At 50.5% G+C, this 17,652-nt stretch overlaps 1 protein-coding gene across 1 annotated transcript in view; it reads right to left on the reverse strand.

Annotated features, from left to right (window-relative positions):
* The window catches only part of LOC147114870 (peroxidasin homolog), a 1,146,739-nt gene that overhangs the window by 16,225 nt on the left and 1,112,862 nt on the right, over positions 1-17,652 (reverse strand). The window contains exon 22 of the mRNA XM_085992898.1: positions 16,023-16,136. Within this exon, the coding sequence (XP_085849024.1) occupies positions 16,023-16,136 (114 nt within the window). The remainder of the gene's footprint in view (positions 1-16,022; positions 16,137-17,652) is intronic.

The following is a 17,652-nucleotide window of genomic DNA, read 5'->3' on the forward strand; positions in this document are numbered from 1 at the left end:
CAGGCTGTGGACACAGCGCGATCGCTGGATGTGGCTCAGAAGAACTCTGACTCCTACTCGTCAGGCCGCGCGGCCCACGCCGCCTCTGCTTCCCCGCCCGGTAGCCCAACACCGTCGGGGCCCTGCTCTCCCCCCAGAAGCCCTACGACCGCCGCGACGCATCGGGGCCCCAAATGCTACTTCTGCAGGCAGCCGAAGCACACCAGGAACCTGTGCCCGGCGAAAGGCACCACCTGCTGTAAGTGCGGTAAGAAGGGGCACTTTGGGAAGGTGTGCAGAGGGAACCCCGCAGGCAAAACCGCCACCGCCGCGTGCGCGCCGTGGGAGCGGCCATCTTGGACGCCATCTTGTCCGACCTCGTGGGGTCCGCCATCTCGCGAGCAGACATCGTGGACGCCATCTTACCCGGCCTCGTGTGGCCCACCATCTTGTCCTGATCAGGGCCCTACAGTGGCGTCGATCACAGTGGACCAGTCCAGACCGCACCCACTATCCAAATCGATGGTGGACATCGAGGTAAACGGGTGCAAGGTTAAATGTTTAATTGACAGCGGGAGCACGGAGAGCTTCATTCACCCTGATCTGGTACAACGACTCTCTCTAACTATAGTCCCTACTCAGGGCAGGATCTCTATGGCCGACAAAACCCAGATATCGACTATTGCGGGTTACTGCGTGGTACGATTGTCCGTTAAAGGCACTGTATATAATAATTTTAAACTGTTAATTATGAAGGATTTATGTGTGAGCGTGATCTTGGGCCTGGATTTTCAGTGCCACCACCAAAGCATCACGCTCAATTTCGGTGGGACCTACCGCCCCTCACAGTGTGCGGTCTGGCTACCCTGAAGGTAAAGCCGCCTTCGCTATTCGCGAACCTTACCCCTAACTGCCGGCCAATAGCGACCAAAAGCAGGAGGTACAGCTGGGAGGACAGGCGGTTTATCGCGACCGAGGTAGACAGGCTCCTGAGGGAGCGCATTATTGAACGCAGCAACAGCCCATGGCGCGCCCAAGTGGTGGTGGTGAGGGGTAGCGAGAAGAAGCGGATGGTGATTGACTATAGTCAAACAGTCAACATCTATACCCAACTAGACGCCTACCCGCTACCCCGCATATCCGAGATGGTGAACCAAATCGCCGAATACCGGGTGTTCGCCACCATCGACCTCAAGTCAGCGTATCACCAGCTCCCTATCAGACCAGAGGACCGTTCGTACACCGCCTTCGAGGCAAACGGACGCCTCTACCAGTTCCTCAGAGTCCCCTTTGGGGTGACAAATGGGGTCTCGGTCTTTCAGAGGGAGATGGACCGCATGGTCGATGACCACCACTTGCAGGCAACCTTCCCCTATCTCGACAACGTCACCATCTGCGGCCACAACCAACAGGACCACGACTCAAACCTCGCGAGGTTTCTGAAAACCGCACAAAAACTCAACCTCACCTACAACGAGGACAAGTGCGTTTTCAACACCACGCGCCTCTGCATACTAGACAGCGTGGTGGAGAATGGGGAAATCGGACCAGACCCCGACCGATTGCGCCCCCTATGGGAGCTGCCCCTGCCCAACACTCCCAAAGCCTTGAAAAGGTGCCTGGGGTTATTCTCGTATTATGCCCAATGGGTCCCCAACTACTCCGATAAAGCCCGCCCCCTCTTGAAAGCATCCTCTTTCCCGCTCTCTGCTGAGGCCCATGCTGCCTTCAAAAGCATTAAGCAGGATATTGAGCGGGCCACGCTACAGGCAGTGGACGAGAACACTCCCTTTCAAGTGGAAAGTGATGTGTCTGACTTTGCCCTGGCGGCCACCCTCAACCAGGCAGGGCGGCCCGTAGCTTTCTTCTCGAGGACCCTCCAGGGGCCCGAGATCAGACACTCCTCCGTGGAAAAGGAGGCCCAAGCCATCGTGGAGGCAGTGCGCCACTGGCGGCACTACCTAGCCGGCAAACGCTTCACCCTACTTACCGACCAGCGGTCGGTAGCGATTATGTTCAATAATAAACAGAGGGGGAAGATTAAAAATGATAAGATTCTTAGGTGGCGGGTCGAGCTCTCCACCTTCGAGTACGACATCATATACCGGCCGGGGGCCCTTAACGAATCCCCCGACGCCCTCTCAGGAGGGATGTGTGCCAACGCCACCAGGGATCGGCTACAGACCCTCCACAACGACCTCTGCCACCCAGGGGTCACACGGCTGTTCCACTTCATAAAGTCCCACAACTTACCCTACTCGATTGAGGAAGTTCGGTCCCTGACCAGGAACTGCCGCACTTGCGCTGAGTGCAAGCCTTGGTTCTACTGCCCTGATAGAGCCCACCTAATCAAAGCTACACGGCCCTTCGAGCGGCTTAGCTTAGATTTCAAGGGCCCCCTCCCGTCCGTCGACCGCAATGTTTACTTCCTGAACACTGTGGACGAATACTCCCGTTTCCCATTCGCCTTCCCCTGCCCAGACATGACCAGCGCCACGGTCATTAAATGCCTCAACAGCCTGTTCTGCCTGTTCGGGATGCCAAGCTATATCCACACGGATAGGGGGGCGTCCTTCATGAGTGAAGAGCTACGCCAGTACATGCTGTCCAAGGGGATTGCCACGAGCCGTACCACCAGCTACAACCCCCGGGGTAACGGTTAGGTGGAGCGAGAGAACGGGACAGTATGGAGGGCAGTCACCCTAACTCTAAGGACCAAGGGCCTCCCTATCTCCCGCTGGCAGGAAGTGCTCCCAGATGTGCTCCACTCAATACGGTCACTATTGTGTACCGCCACTAATGCCACGCCTCATGAGCTAATGTTTGTGTTTCCCCAGAAATCCACCTCAGGCGTATCCATACCGTCATGGCTCTCCACCCCAGGTCCGGTACTTTTGCGGAAGCATGTGAGGGGCCATAAGACGGACCCTCTCGTGGAGCCAGTGCACCTGCTCCACGCCAACCCACAATATGCGTATGTCCGGCACGCCGACGGACGGGAGGACACTGTGTCTATAAAAGACCTCGCCCCAGCCGGTAACAACAGCAACAACGACAACGACTACAACAACAACAACAACTACCACAACAATCACAACAACTATTACCCACCCACTCCACCCACTATTCTTTCATCACCCCCGGAAGAACACCAGCCAACGGTACCCCCACCACCTACTCCTTCAACAACCCCGGTGGCGCCCCGGCAGAAACCCAGGAGGTCACCTGGGACACCCAGCCGGCACCCGCGGCACCGCAACCGTTACGTCGGTCACCGAGGACTATCACACCCCCGGACAGACTAAATCTGTAGAAGGGGTGAATGTGATGAAATATGTCATTCATCAGACTCTGTAGTTAACTACATATATTGTATTGCCTGCTCCGGTGCTTTACCTTGTATTGTGTATAGTGGACCACCCCCTTTGTGTGTCGGCTCCGCCCATACCTGGCCCTACTTAAGACAAGCCCAGGCTTGTCTTGCAGCAGAACAGCAGCATGCTAGGTGAAGTCACAGGCATCTTTTCTTTTCTAATAAAAGCCTTGTTTTATTCAGTTAACTTTGAGTCTTGAAGTCATTGAGGCGCATCACTCTCTCTCTCTCTCCCCCTCAGTCGCTCTCTCTCTCCCCCTCAGTCTCTCTCTCTCTCCCCATTCTCTCTCTCCCCAGTCTCTCTCCTCTCTCTCCCCCCAGTCTCTCTCTCTCTCCCCCGCCTCTCTCTCTCTCCCCCAGTCTCTCTCTCTCCACCTCAGTCGCTCTCTCTCTCCCCCCTCAGTCTCTCTCTCTTTATCTCCCCAGTCTCTCTCTCTCTCTCTCCCCCAATCTCTCCCAATTCCAATTCCAATTCCAATTAAAATGCTTTATTGGCATGAAAGTTTACAGAGAACCATATTGCCAAAGCTTACATAGCAAAAAGGTACAGTTTTCCAACATTCTGTAGGTGTCAATCGATTTGACATTTGTTGGGTACATACAATATTACTTTTAAACAATATTAATTTTAAACAGTCTTTGTACTTCATTTGGTACGTTCAATATTAATTTTAAACAGTCTTAATTTTAAACAGTCCTCAGGTTGTGACATGTTGTTACATATTTGGCCCCAAGGTATGGTCTGTCTCCTTCTCCTAGGACTAATCTCAATTTTGACAGATCATCCAATTCCTTGAAATCTGGGGTTGTTTGGCTTAGCTTGTTGAATAATATGTTTCTTGATGTGTTGAATTTTTCGCATTTTAGGAGGAAATGCATTTCTGTTTCAACCTCGCCAGCCAGACATTGATCGCATATTCTATTCTCTCTAGGCTGCCAGGATTTCTTGTATCTGCCTTTTTCAATTTCCAGTTGGTGGTCGCTTAGTCTGTACCTGGTGAGGGTCTGTCTCTGTTTTGTGTCTCTGATGGTCGTGAGGTAGTCTGCCAGTTTATATTCTCTTTTTAGGGCCCGGTAACATTCTAATCTGCTTTGGCTTTCGGTTATTTTGTTCCAATGTTCCAGGTAGGTTTCTTTGCATTTTTTAATGATTTGGTTCACTCGGATTGGTGTTTGGGCGGCTGTGTTGGTCTGGGGCTGGTCAGGGTCCGGCTGAGTACTTAGTTTCCGTAGCAGCTGACTCAGGGGACTCTTTTCTGGGTTTAGCTCTTGGGTCTGAAAGGCTTTGAAATGAAGGGTGTCTGGGGAGCTAGATTTGAGGTGATTTAGGAAGTTTAGTGCTCGTTTTTGGATGTTTATTATCAGTGGGTATCTGCCTAGTTCGGCTCTGCATGCATTTGTTGGCGTTTTCCTTTGGGTGCGAAGGATGCTTCGGCAGAATTCTGCATGTAGGGCTTCTATTGTATGTTTTTCCCATTTAGTGTAGCTTTGGTGATTTAGCGGGCCCCATACTTCACTACCGTACAGTGCAATGGGCAGGATTATGCTGTCAAATATTTTGAGCCAGATTTTGATTGGGATTTGGATGTTGTAGAATTTTCTTTTTATTGCATATAGGGCTCTTCGGGCTTTTTCTTTTAGTGCATTCACTGCTATGCTGAAGCTCCCTGATGCTGTAATAGTTAGACCAAGGTAGGTGTAGCTCATAGTGTGTCCTATAGTGATATCACTGAGGGTAAACTGGTATTTGTTTTCCTGACATCTGGGCCTTTTTTGAAAAATCATGATGTTGGTTTTCTTTAGATTTACTGTTAGAGCCCAATTTTGGCAGTATTTGTCGAGTAGGTCTAGTTGTTGCTGTAATCCCTGTTCTGTGGGAGACAGCAGAACCAGGTCGTCCGCATAGAACAGGGATTTCACTTCTCCATCTAGGAGACGGAGACCTGGTGACTCGCTTTGCTCCAGCATGTCTGCTAATTCATTTATGTATATGTTGAACAGGGTCGGGCTCAAATTGCAGCCCTGCCGGACGCCTCTTCTCTGGGTGAAGAAATCGGTGCGTTTGTCTCCAATTTTGACCCCGCATTTGTTTTTCAGATACATTGATTTAATAAGGTCATAGACTTTGCCCCCTATTCCACATTGAAGAAGTTTATAATAGAGCCCTTCGTGCCATATAGAGTCAAAGGCTTTCTTGAAGTCGATGAAACAGGCGAATATTTTCCCATTTTTTGTTTGGTGTATATGTTTTTCAATGAGGGTGTGAAGGGTATAGATATGGTCGGCGGTGCGGTGTTTTGGAAGAAAGCCTATTTGGTTTTTTCTGAGGATATTATGTTTGTTAAGAAAATCAAGTAATCTACTATTTAGAATACTGCAGAATAACTTCCCTAGACAACTGTTGACACAGATGCCGCGGTAGTTATTTGGGTCTGATTTGTTTCCGCTTTTATATATGGGGGAGATTAGTCCTTGGCACCAGATATCGGGAAAACAGCCTGAACGTAATATGATGTTGAATAATTTGAGTACCGCACCCTGCATCTCCATATTGCTGAACTTGAGCATTTCATTTTTGATGTTGTCTGGGCCACAGGCTTTCTTTAGGTGGAGAGATTTTGTTTTTGTGGCCATTTCTTTCCATGTGATTGGGGAGTCTAGAGGGCTTTGGTTGTCTTTGATTGTTGCTTCTAATGTGTGGAGTTTTTCTGTGACCTGATGTTGACTTGGGTTTGTTTCGTTTATTGGGATGTCTTTGTAGAGGTTTTCAAAATGTGTTCTCCAGATGTCGCCATCTTGGATTGGTAATGCTTGCAATTGTGTTGTACTCAGGTTATTCCACATTTCCCAGAATTGTTTTGGGTTGGTGGAGTTTTCAATTTCTTCTAGTATTTTGTGGGTATAGTTTTGTGTTTTGTTCCTAATGGTGTGTTTATATCTTTTGAGGGTTTCATTGTATCTAGTACGTAGGTCCGGATTGTTTGGTTGGCGATGCTTTTGGTTTGATATTTTTCTCAGGTCTTTTCTGGCATTTTTGCATTCGTGGTCAAACCATTTCTTATTTTTATTTTGTCTTTTGTGACTCTTCCTCTTCTGTTTCACGAGGTCGGCTTTTACAGCTGCCTCATGAAAGATCATATTTATATCCTCTATGGCCATGTTTACCCCATCTCTGGTGATCTCATATAGATTTTCTTTAAATTTTGAAATTTTACTTGTGAGATCAGGTGAATTTAGTGCTGTGATGAATTTATCTCCACTGTCTGGGGCCCATCTGTATGTCTGGTTTATTTTATGTAGCTTACTGGGTTCCTTTTTTGTGTCTGTAGTTTGGGCAGAAAGTTTAAGGTACACATTTATTTGGTTATGGTCTGAGAGGGGGGATTGCTGCCTGACAGTGAATGCGTTGATATCGCAGGGGTCCAGGTCAGTGATTGTATAATCCACCACACTAGACCCAAGAGTTGAGGAATATGTGAGTCTCCCTAAGGAGTCCCCTCTGAACCTACCGTTAACTATGTACAGGCCTAAGGCTCGGCAGAGTTGCACTACCTCCCTACCGCTTTTATTTATTTCACAATCGAGGTTGTTTCGGTTTGCGATGGCTGGTGTGACATATAGAGGGGTCTGGCCAAACACATGGTTGTTGCCCTGTGGGTCTATGAAGTCAGGTTCACATCCTGTCCTTGCATTTAGGTCCCCACATAGTAGCACCTTTCCTTGGGCCTGGAAATGGCTGATTTCCATGTGGAGAGTGTCAAATATCTCCTCTTCAAAATATGGCGATTCTATTGGAGGTATGTAGATCGCACATAAGTAAACATCGTTTTTTACTATTCCTATATTTTTATCTAATTTTAGCCATACGTGTGATTTTCCCTGTTTTATCGGTGAGATGTGTTTGTTCAGTTCTCCTTTATACCACACCAGGATTCCCCCGGAGGTTCTGCCCTTGCGTGTCTTAATGTTCTTTACTGAAGGCACAATAATTTCATGGTACATTGGGGGACAGTGGGTCGGCATGTCCTTTTGGCACCATGTTTCTGTTAACACAATTATATCAATGTCTTTTATAGCTTTTAGGAATTCAGGGTCTGTACTCTTCATCCCAAAAGTTGAGGAGCGGAGGCCCTGGATATTCCAGCAGCTTATGTGGAAAGAACGCATTTATATAGTTCAATAAAACGAAATAAAATGGACCTATTTTGTGGGATGAGTGTGGAAACACTATTTTCTATAATGCTAAATGATGATTTAGTATAAATTTCATGAGGCATGCACATATATCTATCTAATAGTAGTAATAATACTGATAAGATAACAATAATGATAATGATAAATAACAATATTAATAATTTCTCCGGCTTTCTATCAGGCTGTTCAGCATCGTCATGATCTTTCTCAGTTCTTGGTCTACAGTCTGTGGTCTAGAGGGGGGTCTTGGGTTCTGTTGTTGGTTTTGTAAAGGGGGGTGGGGGACATTGGTGGTCCTGTTTGGGTTACGGCTCCCAATGGTAGAGGGGGTGGGAGGGCTGCGTCTTTTGGCAGTGTTTATGAGGTTTTTTGCAAAGACCCACATCCGCTGTTTGAGTAGATGTATTTCGTCATAGAGGTCCCTTGTGTTGATGTTTGGATGATGGGCCAGGTAGACGTTGGGGAAGACAGAACATCTCGTGTCGATCTCCCTGTTGGTGTTGTGGATTATATAGGCTGGGGTGTCCTTTCTGGGCAGTAGTGTGGAGATCACGATCCGCGCCTCGGGGAATTCCTTGCTGGCCTTTTCCGCCATCCTGCTCACCGCCCTAGCAGTGCCTTCCCGTAGGGTGCGTAGGTCGTTTGTGCCTGTGTGGATCACAAGCCATTTGGGGCTTCCAAGGGATTCTTTGTTCAGGATCTTCATTGCATGTTCTGTGTTGCTGCACCATTTTTTCAGGACTTGATGACCTGGGAACAGCCTCTGGGGGTCCAGAAACTTTCCGTTGGAGTCGGTCAGCAGGACCGCCTGAGGGGCTGGTTTTTCAGACTGGGTAGCAGTAGTCTGGGCAGGACTCGACTGATGGCTGGTTGTTGGCTGGGTTTCTGGGATATGTTGTGTGGCAGGAGCGGGGTTTGAGGCTTTCGGTGTGTCCTCGTGTGGGGGGGCATCTGACGGGTTCTGCGTCCCTGTGTGTGAGGACTGGGTAGCGGTAGTCTGGGCAGGACTCGACTGAGGGCTGGTTGTTGGCTGGGTTTCTGTGGTGAGCTGTGTGGCAGGAGCGGGGTTTGTGGCTTTCGGTGTGTCCTCGTGTGGGGTGGCATCCGACGGGTTCTGTGTCCTTGTGTGTGTTGTTTTTTGGACCTTAAGAGGTTTGTGTTGCCTGCTGAGCCTTTCTACGGCCTCCGTCATTTTGTTTAGTTGGGTATGGAGTTCTTGGATCTTATTTATTTGTTCCTCTACGGTCTTTCTCAGATTGTGGATGGTGGACTCGTTTTCCATTTTCAGCTGTTTGAGTTCCTCCGTCCAGTTCTTGGTCTGTGTTTCTCTGTATTCGTTGAATTCGAGTTCTAGTTTGGACAGACTCTCTTTCAGCAGTTTGTTTGCGTTGAGAGGTGTGGGGGGGGTGGAGATGGTCAGGGAGGTGTGTGTCTCTGCTGGACTCTCTTCTTCTTCCTCCGCTTGGCTCTCATCATCCTCTGTTCGATTCTCTTTTGCCTCCTGTCCATTGGTCCTATTTGTGTCTGCCTTAGTTTTCAGCTGGGGGAATTCCTTTTCGAAGGAGTCCAGACTTTCTACATTCCCCTGTATCATGATCTTTCCTTTTTTGTTGTAGTAGCTTATGGTTAGCAGGGGGTCATCTTTATCTAGATTTCCATCTTTACATATTTTCAGTCTGCCTCCACTGCCAATACCTTCGCTGGAGACGTATGCGTAGTATTTTTGTAAAGTCTCCTTCCATGAGGGAATGGAGTCGGTGTAGAATATGAGGTTGTTCTTCGTCTTAATCCCTTTGTGTGTGGTATAGTCAACGTAGAGGACCTCTGGGTTACTTTTTAGTGTTATGTCCTTGTGTTTTTCCTTTGCTTTATTTTTTGTGCATTGCTCAGGATATTTCATTTCCCTGCTCATTGTAGTCGTTTGTTTTGTCTCAGGTAGATAACTTTTTTTCTCTTTTTTGTGTCGTGTTCCACCTTATCCCACTTTTAGGTCCAAAATTGAGAGTTTTTCAGGGGTTCATCTTTGATATAGCTGCTCTTAAAAGTTTCTCTCTCTCTCTCTCACAGGTTCCTGGTTCGGGTTGTTTATCGTTTCTCTCTGGTTTCTATTCCTTTTTTTTTTTTCTTTTTTTTTTTTTCTTTTTTTCTTTTTTTTTTTTTCTTCGGGTTTGTTGTTCTTTTTCTAGGTTAACTAAATTTAGGTAGATCTAGGTATAGCTTTTTTCCTCCGGACCCGGAGTTTTCCTCTCTCTCCTCGCGTCGGTCTCAGGCTGTTTCTGCTCTGGTCCCAGCCCCTCGGCTCGGCTGTGCAGTCCCGTCCCGGCCCGGTGTTTGTCCGAGTTTCTCCGACCCCGGAGTTTCTCGGGTTTCGGGCCCCGGGCTTGCTCTCTCTCCGGGCTTCTGCCCTGGTCCCAGCCCCTCGGCTCGGCTGTGCAGTCCCCGCCCGGCCCGGTGTTTGTCCGAGTTTCTCCGATCCCGGAGTTTCTCGGTTTTCAGGCCCCGGGCTTGCTCGCTCTCCGGGCCTCTGCCCTGGTCCCAGCCCCTCGGCTCGGCTGTGCAGTCCCGGCCCGGCCGAGTCTCTCCGACCCCGGAGTTTCTCGGATTTCAGGCCCCGGGCTTGCTCGCTGTCCAGGCCCGACCCGATCCGGCACCCCTACCTCTCCACTCGCCTCCCTGACTGGCTCGGGCCGCTCCTCCCGGTCTGGGTCGACCCCTGCTGCCGCTCGCTCTCCCTCTCTCCGGTGCCTCGCTCGGCCCGGTTCCTCGGGCCTTTCTCCGGCTTCAGGCCCCGTGCTCCGGTTGACAGAGTCACACACCGTTCTCTCTGGTTCTCGCGGTCGCTCTCTCTCTCTCTGTCCCCGGGCCTCACTGTGTCTCTGGGCCGGTCTCTCGGTCTCGGTCTCGGTGAGCCGGGCTGTGTCCCGGGTGTCTCCGGGCTCTCGGTGTCCTGGTGACGGGTCGCTCGGTCTCTCGGTCTCTCTTTGCTCCTTTTCTCCTTTCAGCCGTTTCCCTTCGTTCAAATTTCGCGCTCTCAGCTCTCAGCGCTCTCTCCGGGCTTCTGCCTCTCTCTCTCTCCCCGTCTCTCTCTCTCTCTCTCTCTCTCTCTCCCCCCTCAGCCGCTCTCTCTCTCCCCCAGTCTCTCTCTCTCTCCCCCCTGGTCTCTCTCTCTCTCCCCCAGTCTCTCTCTCCCCAGTCTCTCTCCTCTCTCTCCCCCCAGTCTCTCTACTCTCTCTCTCTACCCCAGTCTCTCTCTCTCTACCCCAGTCTCTCACTCTCCCCCTCAGTCGCTCTCTCTCTTCCCCCTCAGTCTCTCTCTCTATCTCCCCAGTCTCTTTCTCTCTCTCCTTCCCTCTCTCTCTCTCTCTCCTTCCCTCTCTGTCTCTCTCTCTCCTTCCCTCTCTGTCTCTCTCTCTCCTTCCCTCTCTCTCTCTGTCTCTCTCTCCTTCCCTCTCCAAACGGGGCGATACCGAATTTCTAGCCCTCTCCCTCTGTCTCCCCCCAATCTCTCTCTCTCTCCCCGTCTCTTTATCTCTCTCTCTGTCTCCCAGTCTCTCTCTCTCTGTCTCCCAGTCTCTCTATCTCTTCCTCCAGCCTCTCTCTCTCTCTCCACCAGTTTCTCTCTCTCTCCCCGTCTCGCTCTCTCTCTCTCCCAGTCTCTCTCTCTCCCCCAGTCTCCCAGTCTCTCTCTCTCCTCCAGACTCTCCCTCCTCCAGTCTCTCTCTCCCAGTCTCTCTCTCTCTCTCAGTCTCTCTCTCTCCTCCAGTCTCTCCCTCCTCCAGTATCTCTCTCTCTCTCTCCCCCCAATCTCTCTCTCGCTCCCCATCTCTCTATCTCTCTCTCTCCCCAGTCTCTCTCTCCCTTCCCCCGTCTCTCTCTCTCCCCCAGTCTCTCTCTCTCTCCCGTCTCTCTCCCCCAGTCTCTCTCTCTCTCCCCCAGTCTCTTTCTCTCTCCCCAGTCTCTCTCCTCTCTCTCCCCCAGTCTCTCTCTCTCTCTCCCCAGTCTCTCTCCTCTCTCTCCCCCCAGTCTCTCTACTCTCTCTCTCCCGTCTCTCTCTCTCTCCCCCAGTCTCTCTCTCTCCCCGAGTCGCTCTCTCTCTCCCCCTCAGTCTCTCTCTCTCTATCTCCCCAGTCTCTCTCTCTCTCTCCCCGTCTCACTCTCTCCCCCCCAGAAGCTCTCTCTCTCTCTCCCAGTCTCTCTCTCTCTCCCCCAGTCTCTCTCTCTCCCCCAGTCTCTCTCTCTCTCCCCCAGTCTCTCTCTCCCCCAGTCTCTCTCTCCCCTCCAGTCTCTCTCTCTCTCCCCCCAGTCTCTCTCTCTCTCTCCCCCACTCTCCCTCTCCCCCCAGCCTCTCTCTCTCTCCCCCTCTCTCTCTCTCTCTCTCTCTACCTCCCCATTCTCTCTCTCTCTCCCCAGTCTCGCTCCTCCCTCTCCCCCCAGTCTCTCTGCTCTCTCTCTCTCCCCCGTCTCTCTCAATTCAATTCAATTCAATTCAAATCGCTTTATTGGCATGATAAGGTACATCTTATGTTGCCAAAGCATCGAAAAACATTTATGGTTGAACATATAAACGCAGATCTATTCATACAGTGTATAAACAGATATATCCCTGAGTGTATAAATATACATTCGTATAATTTGTATATATTCTTTTCTTAGGTTTACTGGTTGTCCCTCTGTTTATGGCAAGCTGTAACATAGTGTGCCGCTAAGGTTACACAGTTTCTCTGTTCCCCTAGTAGGTATGGGAGTTTTTGGTCGTCATTCAAATTTCTGAATTCAGGGCATATTTGTGTGAATTTTTGGTAGAAATTCTCCCTGATGCCCTGATATTTTCCACAAGCTGTGAGGAAGTGCATCTCTGTCTCCACCACTCCCTTACTGCAGTGAGAGCATATCCTGTCCTCTCTTGGCAGCCGGGTCTGTCTGTGTCTGCCTTTTTCGATGACCAGGCTATGTTCACTAAGTCTGTACCTTGTCAAGGTTTTTCTCAGTTTGCTATCCTTTACCATGGTCAGGTATTCAGCCATGTTGTATTGTCTGTTTAGGGCCAAGTAGCAATTGAGTTTGTTTTGGGTTTTTGTTGTTTCTGCCCAATATGACAGGTATTTTTCCTTTTGCTTAGTGACAATTGTGTTGGGTCGAATTCTCTCTCTCCCCAGTCTCTCTCTCTCCCCCTCAGTCGCTCTCCCTCTCCCCCCTCAGTCTCTCTCTCTCTCTATCTCCCCAGTCTCTCTCTCTCCCCCAGTCTCTCCCTCTCTCTCTCTCCCCGTCTCTCTCCCTCTCTCCCTCCTCAGTCGCTCTCTCTCTCCCCCTCAGTCTCTCTCTCTCACTATCTCCCCATTCTCTCTCTCTCTCCCCAGTCTCTCTCCTCTCTCTCCCCCAGTCTCTCTCTCTCTCCCCCGTCTCTCTCTCTCCCCCCCAGTCTCTCTCTCTCCCCCTCAGTTGCTCTCTCTCTCCCCCCTCAGTCTCTCTCTCTTTATCTCCCCAGTCTCTCTCTCTCTCTCCCCCCCAGTCTCTCCCTCTCTCTCTCTCCCCGTCTCTCTCCCTCTCTCTCTCTGTCCCCCCTCAGCCGCTCTCTCTCTCCCCCAGTCTCTCTCTCTCTCCCCCCTGGTCTCTCTCTCTCTCCCCCAGTCTCTCTCTCCCCAGTCTCTCTCCTCTCTCTCCCCCCAGTCTCTCTACTCTCTCTCTCTACCCCAGTCTCTCTCTCTCTACAACAGTCTCTCTCTCTCCCCCTCAGTCGCTCTCTCTCTCCCCCCTCAGTCTCTCTCTCTATCTCCCCAGTCTCTCTCTCTCTCTCCCCATCTCTCTCACTCTCCCTCTCTCCCCCAGTCTCTCTACTCTTTCTCTCTCCCCGTCTCTCTCTCTCCCCCCAGTCTCTCTCTCTCCTTCCCTCTCTCTCTCTGTCTCTCTCTCCTTCCCTCTCTCTCTCTCTCTCCTTCCCTCTCTCTCTCTCTCTTTCCCTCTCTCTCTCTCTCTCCTTCCCTCTCTCTCTCTGTCTCTCTCTCCTTCCCTCTCCAAACGGGGCGATACCGAATTTCTAGCCCTCTCCCTCTCTCTCCCCCCAATCTCACTCTCTCCCCATCTCTTTATCTCTCTCTCTGTCTCCCAGTCTCTCTCTCTCCGTCCCCCAGTCTCTCTTTTTCTCTCCCTCCCCCAGTTTCTCTCTCTCTCCCCGTTTCTCTCTCTCTCCCCCTCAGTCTCTCTCTCTCTCTTTATCTCCCAGTCTCTCCCTCTCCCCCAGTCTCCCAGTCCCTCTCTCTCCTCCAGACTCTCCCTCCTCCAGTATCTCTCCCCCAGTCTCTCTCTCTCTCCGTCTCTCTCTCTCCTCCAGTCTCTCCCTCCTCCAGTCTCTCTCTCTCTCCCCCCAATCTCTCTCTCACTCCCCGTCTCTCTATCTCTCTCTGTCTCCCAGTCTCTCTCTCTCTCTCTCTCCCCAGTCTCTCTCTCCCTTCCCCCGTCTCTCGCTCTCTCCCCCAGTCTCTCTCTCTCTCTCCCCCGTCTCTCTCCCCAGTCTCTCTCTCTCCCCCCCCAAGTCTCTCTCTCTCTCCCCAGTCTCTCTCCTCTCTCTCCCCCAGTCTCTCTCTCTCTCTCTCCCCAGTCTCTCTCCTCTCTCCCCCCAGTCTCTCTCCTCTCTCCCCCCAGTCTCTCTACTCTCTCTCTCTCTCTCTCTCTCCCATCTCTCTCTCTCTCCCCCAGTCTCTCTCTCTGCCCCCTGAGTCGCTTTCTCTCTCCCCCCAGTCTCTCTCTCTCTCTCACAGTCTCTCTTTCTCTCCCCCCCGGTCTCTCTCTCTCTCCCCCAGTCTCTCTCTCTCTCCCCCAGTCTCTCTCTCTCTCCCCCAGTCTCTCTCTCTCCTCCAGTCTCTCTCTCCCCCAGTCTCTCCCCCAGTCTCTCTCTCTCTCCCCTCCAGTCTCTCTCTCCCCCAGTCTCTCTCTCCCCCAGTCTCTCGCTCTCTCTCTCCCCCACTCTCTCCCTCTCCCCCAGACTCTCGTTCTCTCTCCCCCACTCTGTCCCTCTCCCTCCACTCTCTCCCTCTCCCCCCAAGTCTCTCTCTCTCTCTCTCTCCCCCCCAATCTCTCTCTCTCCCCATACTCTCTCTCTCTCTCTCTCCCGTCTCTCTCTCTCTCCCCCAGTCTCTCTCTCTCCCCCCCGTCTCTCTCTCTCCCCCCTGAGTCGCTCTCTCTCTCCCCCCAGTCTCTCTCTCTCTCTCCCAGTCTCTCTTTCTCTCCCCCCCGGTCTCTCTCTCTCTCCCCCAGTCTCTCTCTCTCCCCCAGTCTCTCTCTCCCCCAGTCTCTCCCCCCAGTCTCTCTCGCTCTCCCCTCCAGTCTCTCTCTCCCCCAGTCTCTCTCTCCCCCAGTCTCTCTCTCTCTCCCCCACTCTCTAACTCTCCCCCCAGACTCTCGCTCTCTCTCCCCCACTCTCTCCCTCTCCCTCCACTCTCTCCCTCTCCCCCCAAGTCTCTCTCTCTCTCTCTCTCCCCCAATCTCTCTCTCTCCCCAGTCTCTCTCCTCTCTTTCCCCCCAGTCTCTCTACTCTCTCTCTCTCCCCTGTCTCTCTCTCTATCTCCCCAGTCTCTCTCTATCTATCTCCCCATCTCTCTCTCTCTCCCTCTCTCCCCCCAGTCTCTCTACTCTTTCTCTCTCCCCGTCTCTCACTCTCTCCCCCCAGTCTCTCTCTCTCCTTCCCTTTCTGTCTCTCTCTCCTTCCCTCTCTCTGTCTCTCTCTCCTTCCCTCTCTCTGTCTCTCTCCTTCCCTCTCTCTCTCTCTCTCTCCTTTCCTCTCTCTCCTTCCCTCTCTCTCTTCTCCCCCCAGTCTCTCTCTCTCTCTTGCATCACGGGGGGCGTTTCATTCCATGCGTGGGCGGGCCTAATCCTGCAGCATCTCGAAACATCACCGGGGAGCTCAGCTGGGGTCTGTCTCGGCCCGAGAGCCCGGCCGAGCCTGAAGCGCTAGGCCCCGCACGGCCAGTATCACAACGGCACCGAGCCTGAGGTGCTAGGCAGGGAGAGGGGAGGGAGGGACATAGACTAAAGCAGGGAAAGACAGGGGGAGGGACACAGAGAGGGGGAGGGAGGGAGAGGAGAGGAGAGGGACAGGGTGGGGGACAGACAGGGGCACCGAGACAGAGGCGGGGGAGAGAGGGGACAGAGAGATGGGCAGCGACAGAGAGGGTCAGGGAGAGAAAGAGTGACACACAGCAGGGGACCGGCAGCGCCCGGCCGTAAACCGCGCGGCCCAAAATTGCCCTGGCAACGCCGGGCACCCCCAGCTAGTTGTAATATAAAAGACAGACATTGTGAAAATATACAGCCTTGATTAACTCATCAGCATTATTTTAACTCTGGTGTTAAAGGTTTAAAATGAATAGGTTAATGCCAGTGGTAAAGTAATGCTGGTTGAAACATCTAAGCTTACTAGTCTGTCAATACTTTAAATGATCTGCATTCGGCAATTGAAAATTACCTTCAGCCTTACACGTACCTTACAGTGACAGGTAGTGCAGTCTTCCTTTTTCCAATGAACATTTTCATTCATATGATTTCCCTTTTCATCTGTGCAGCCACTCTGTTTCAGGCGTGACTCTAGTTGGTTGATCTTTAAGGAAAATTGTGATATATAAACATTATATAGGCAAACTGGACTTCATTGAATTCTCACTGGGCATCATATACGTCAGAGCTGTTTTTCAGAAATGGTTAATGTTATAAGAACTCTTGAGACTTGTAATCCTCTCACAAATCAGCCTATGACTACATCAGTTTATTAAAACAGCAGCATTGCTGCAAGGATATAATTTCTGAAACACTGTGGAGATTGAGTAGTTCCATTAGTTCTTCAGTTTTTGTTTCAAATTAATAAAGCACTCTGTATTTTTTTTGTCTATTACTGCCTGTGGAATCTGCCCTTCAAAATAAATAGGAACATTTTTTAACACTGGGAGCCTCAGCACATTACAAAACAACTTTTTCTTGACACTGTTCTACAATATAGAGAGAGCAACATTTTCAGTTGATTAATTTTCCAACAGTGCCAACTTCTCTTTCCACCTCTCACACCTGGCTATCAGATATTCATATCCTTTAGCAATATTTATTGACCCATCATCTGGAACTTGCAATCATGGCGCTGATATTTATGGGGAGGGAGCGGGGGAGACCAAAAGCCAGGGACTCGGCGGTCCTGCTGAATTTAATGGCAGGACTTCATTATCATTGTTTTATACCATTTCCCACCAGGCAGCCAGCCAAATTGACAGGCTGGCCTGTTGCCAGGTGGGAAAACCAGTGGCAGGAGGCTAAAGCCGGCGGCCCTTGGGGAAGGTCGCTGGCAATCGGAGGGGGTGGGCTGCAGATCAGGGGTCGGTGATCGCGGCAGGGACTAGAGAGAGGCCGCGTTTGGCAGAAGTGAGGCCAAAGGCTTCCTTGATTGGCCGGGGGAGCACTCCTGCAGCAATTAACCAGGCTTCCAATTGCCTGATTCAAATATGTTAATGAAGTGTCCGCCTCTCCAAGATGGGACACTCGCACGCCTCGCTACCCGCCGCTGTAAAAATGCGTCGGGTTGGGGGTCACGTTTCACATTTTTTAGGATTTAACCCCACCCTGACTGCCTCCCGCCCGCTGTTGGGGATTAATATCGAGGCCCATAAGTTTGCTGAAAATAGCTCTGCGTCATTTCATATTTCATTAAATAAATAAACATTGGGAGGGAATATTTAAAAAACTGAACCAGTTTGTTATGTATGCATATTAACAGCTTAGTATCAGATAGTTTCCTGTGTTAATTGTGACACTAATTAATGAAAGGCTAATGGTATTATAATTAAGTAGACTATACTAATTTAATTAACTTGTCTAAATTAAATTTCAAAACAGAAATTAAATACTATCAACCATTATTAATTACACTCAAAGTATTATAGATGTTCAAAATTGGGTGAAATATGTTCACCTGAAGTCAAATATTCAGAGAATATTCAAGAATTCTCTTGCAATAAAACATGGTTCAAGCCTAGGCCAATTGTGACTCTTATTATGTAGGACACAAGTCTATAATTGTTTTGATACTGTATAATGCCACAATTATGTTCTTAATCCATTATTTAGAAATC

Source organism: Somniosus microcephalus, chromosome 7 (genome assembly GCF_052327205.1).
Source record: "Somniosus microcephalus isolate GS21.2 chromosome 7, FLI_Smic_1.0, whole genome shotgun sequence".
In the NCBI taxonomy this organism is placed as follows: Eukaryota; Metazoa; Chordata; class Chondrichthyes; order Squaliformes; family Somniosidae; genus Somniosus; species Somniosus microcephalus.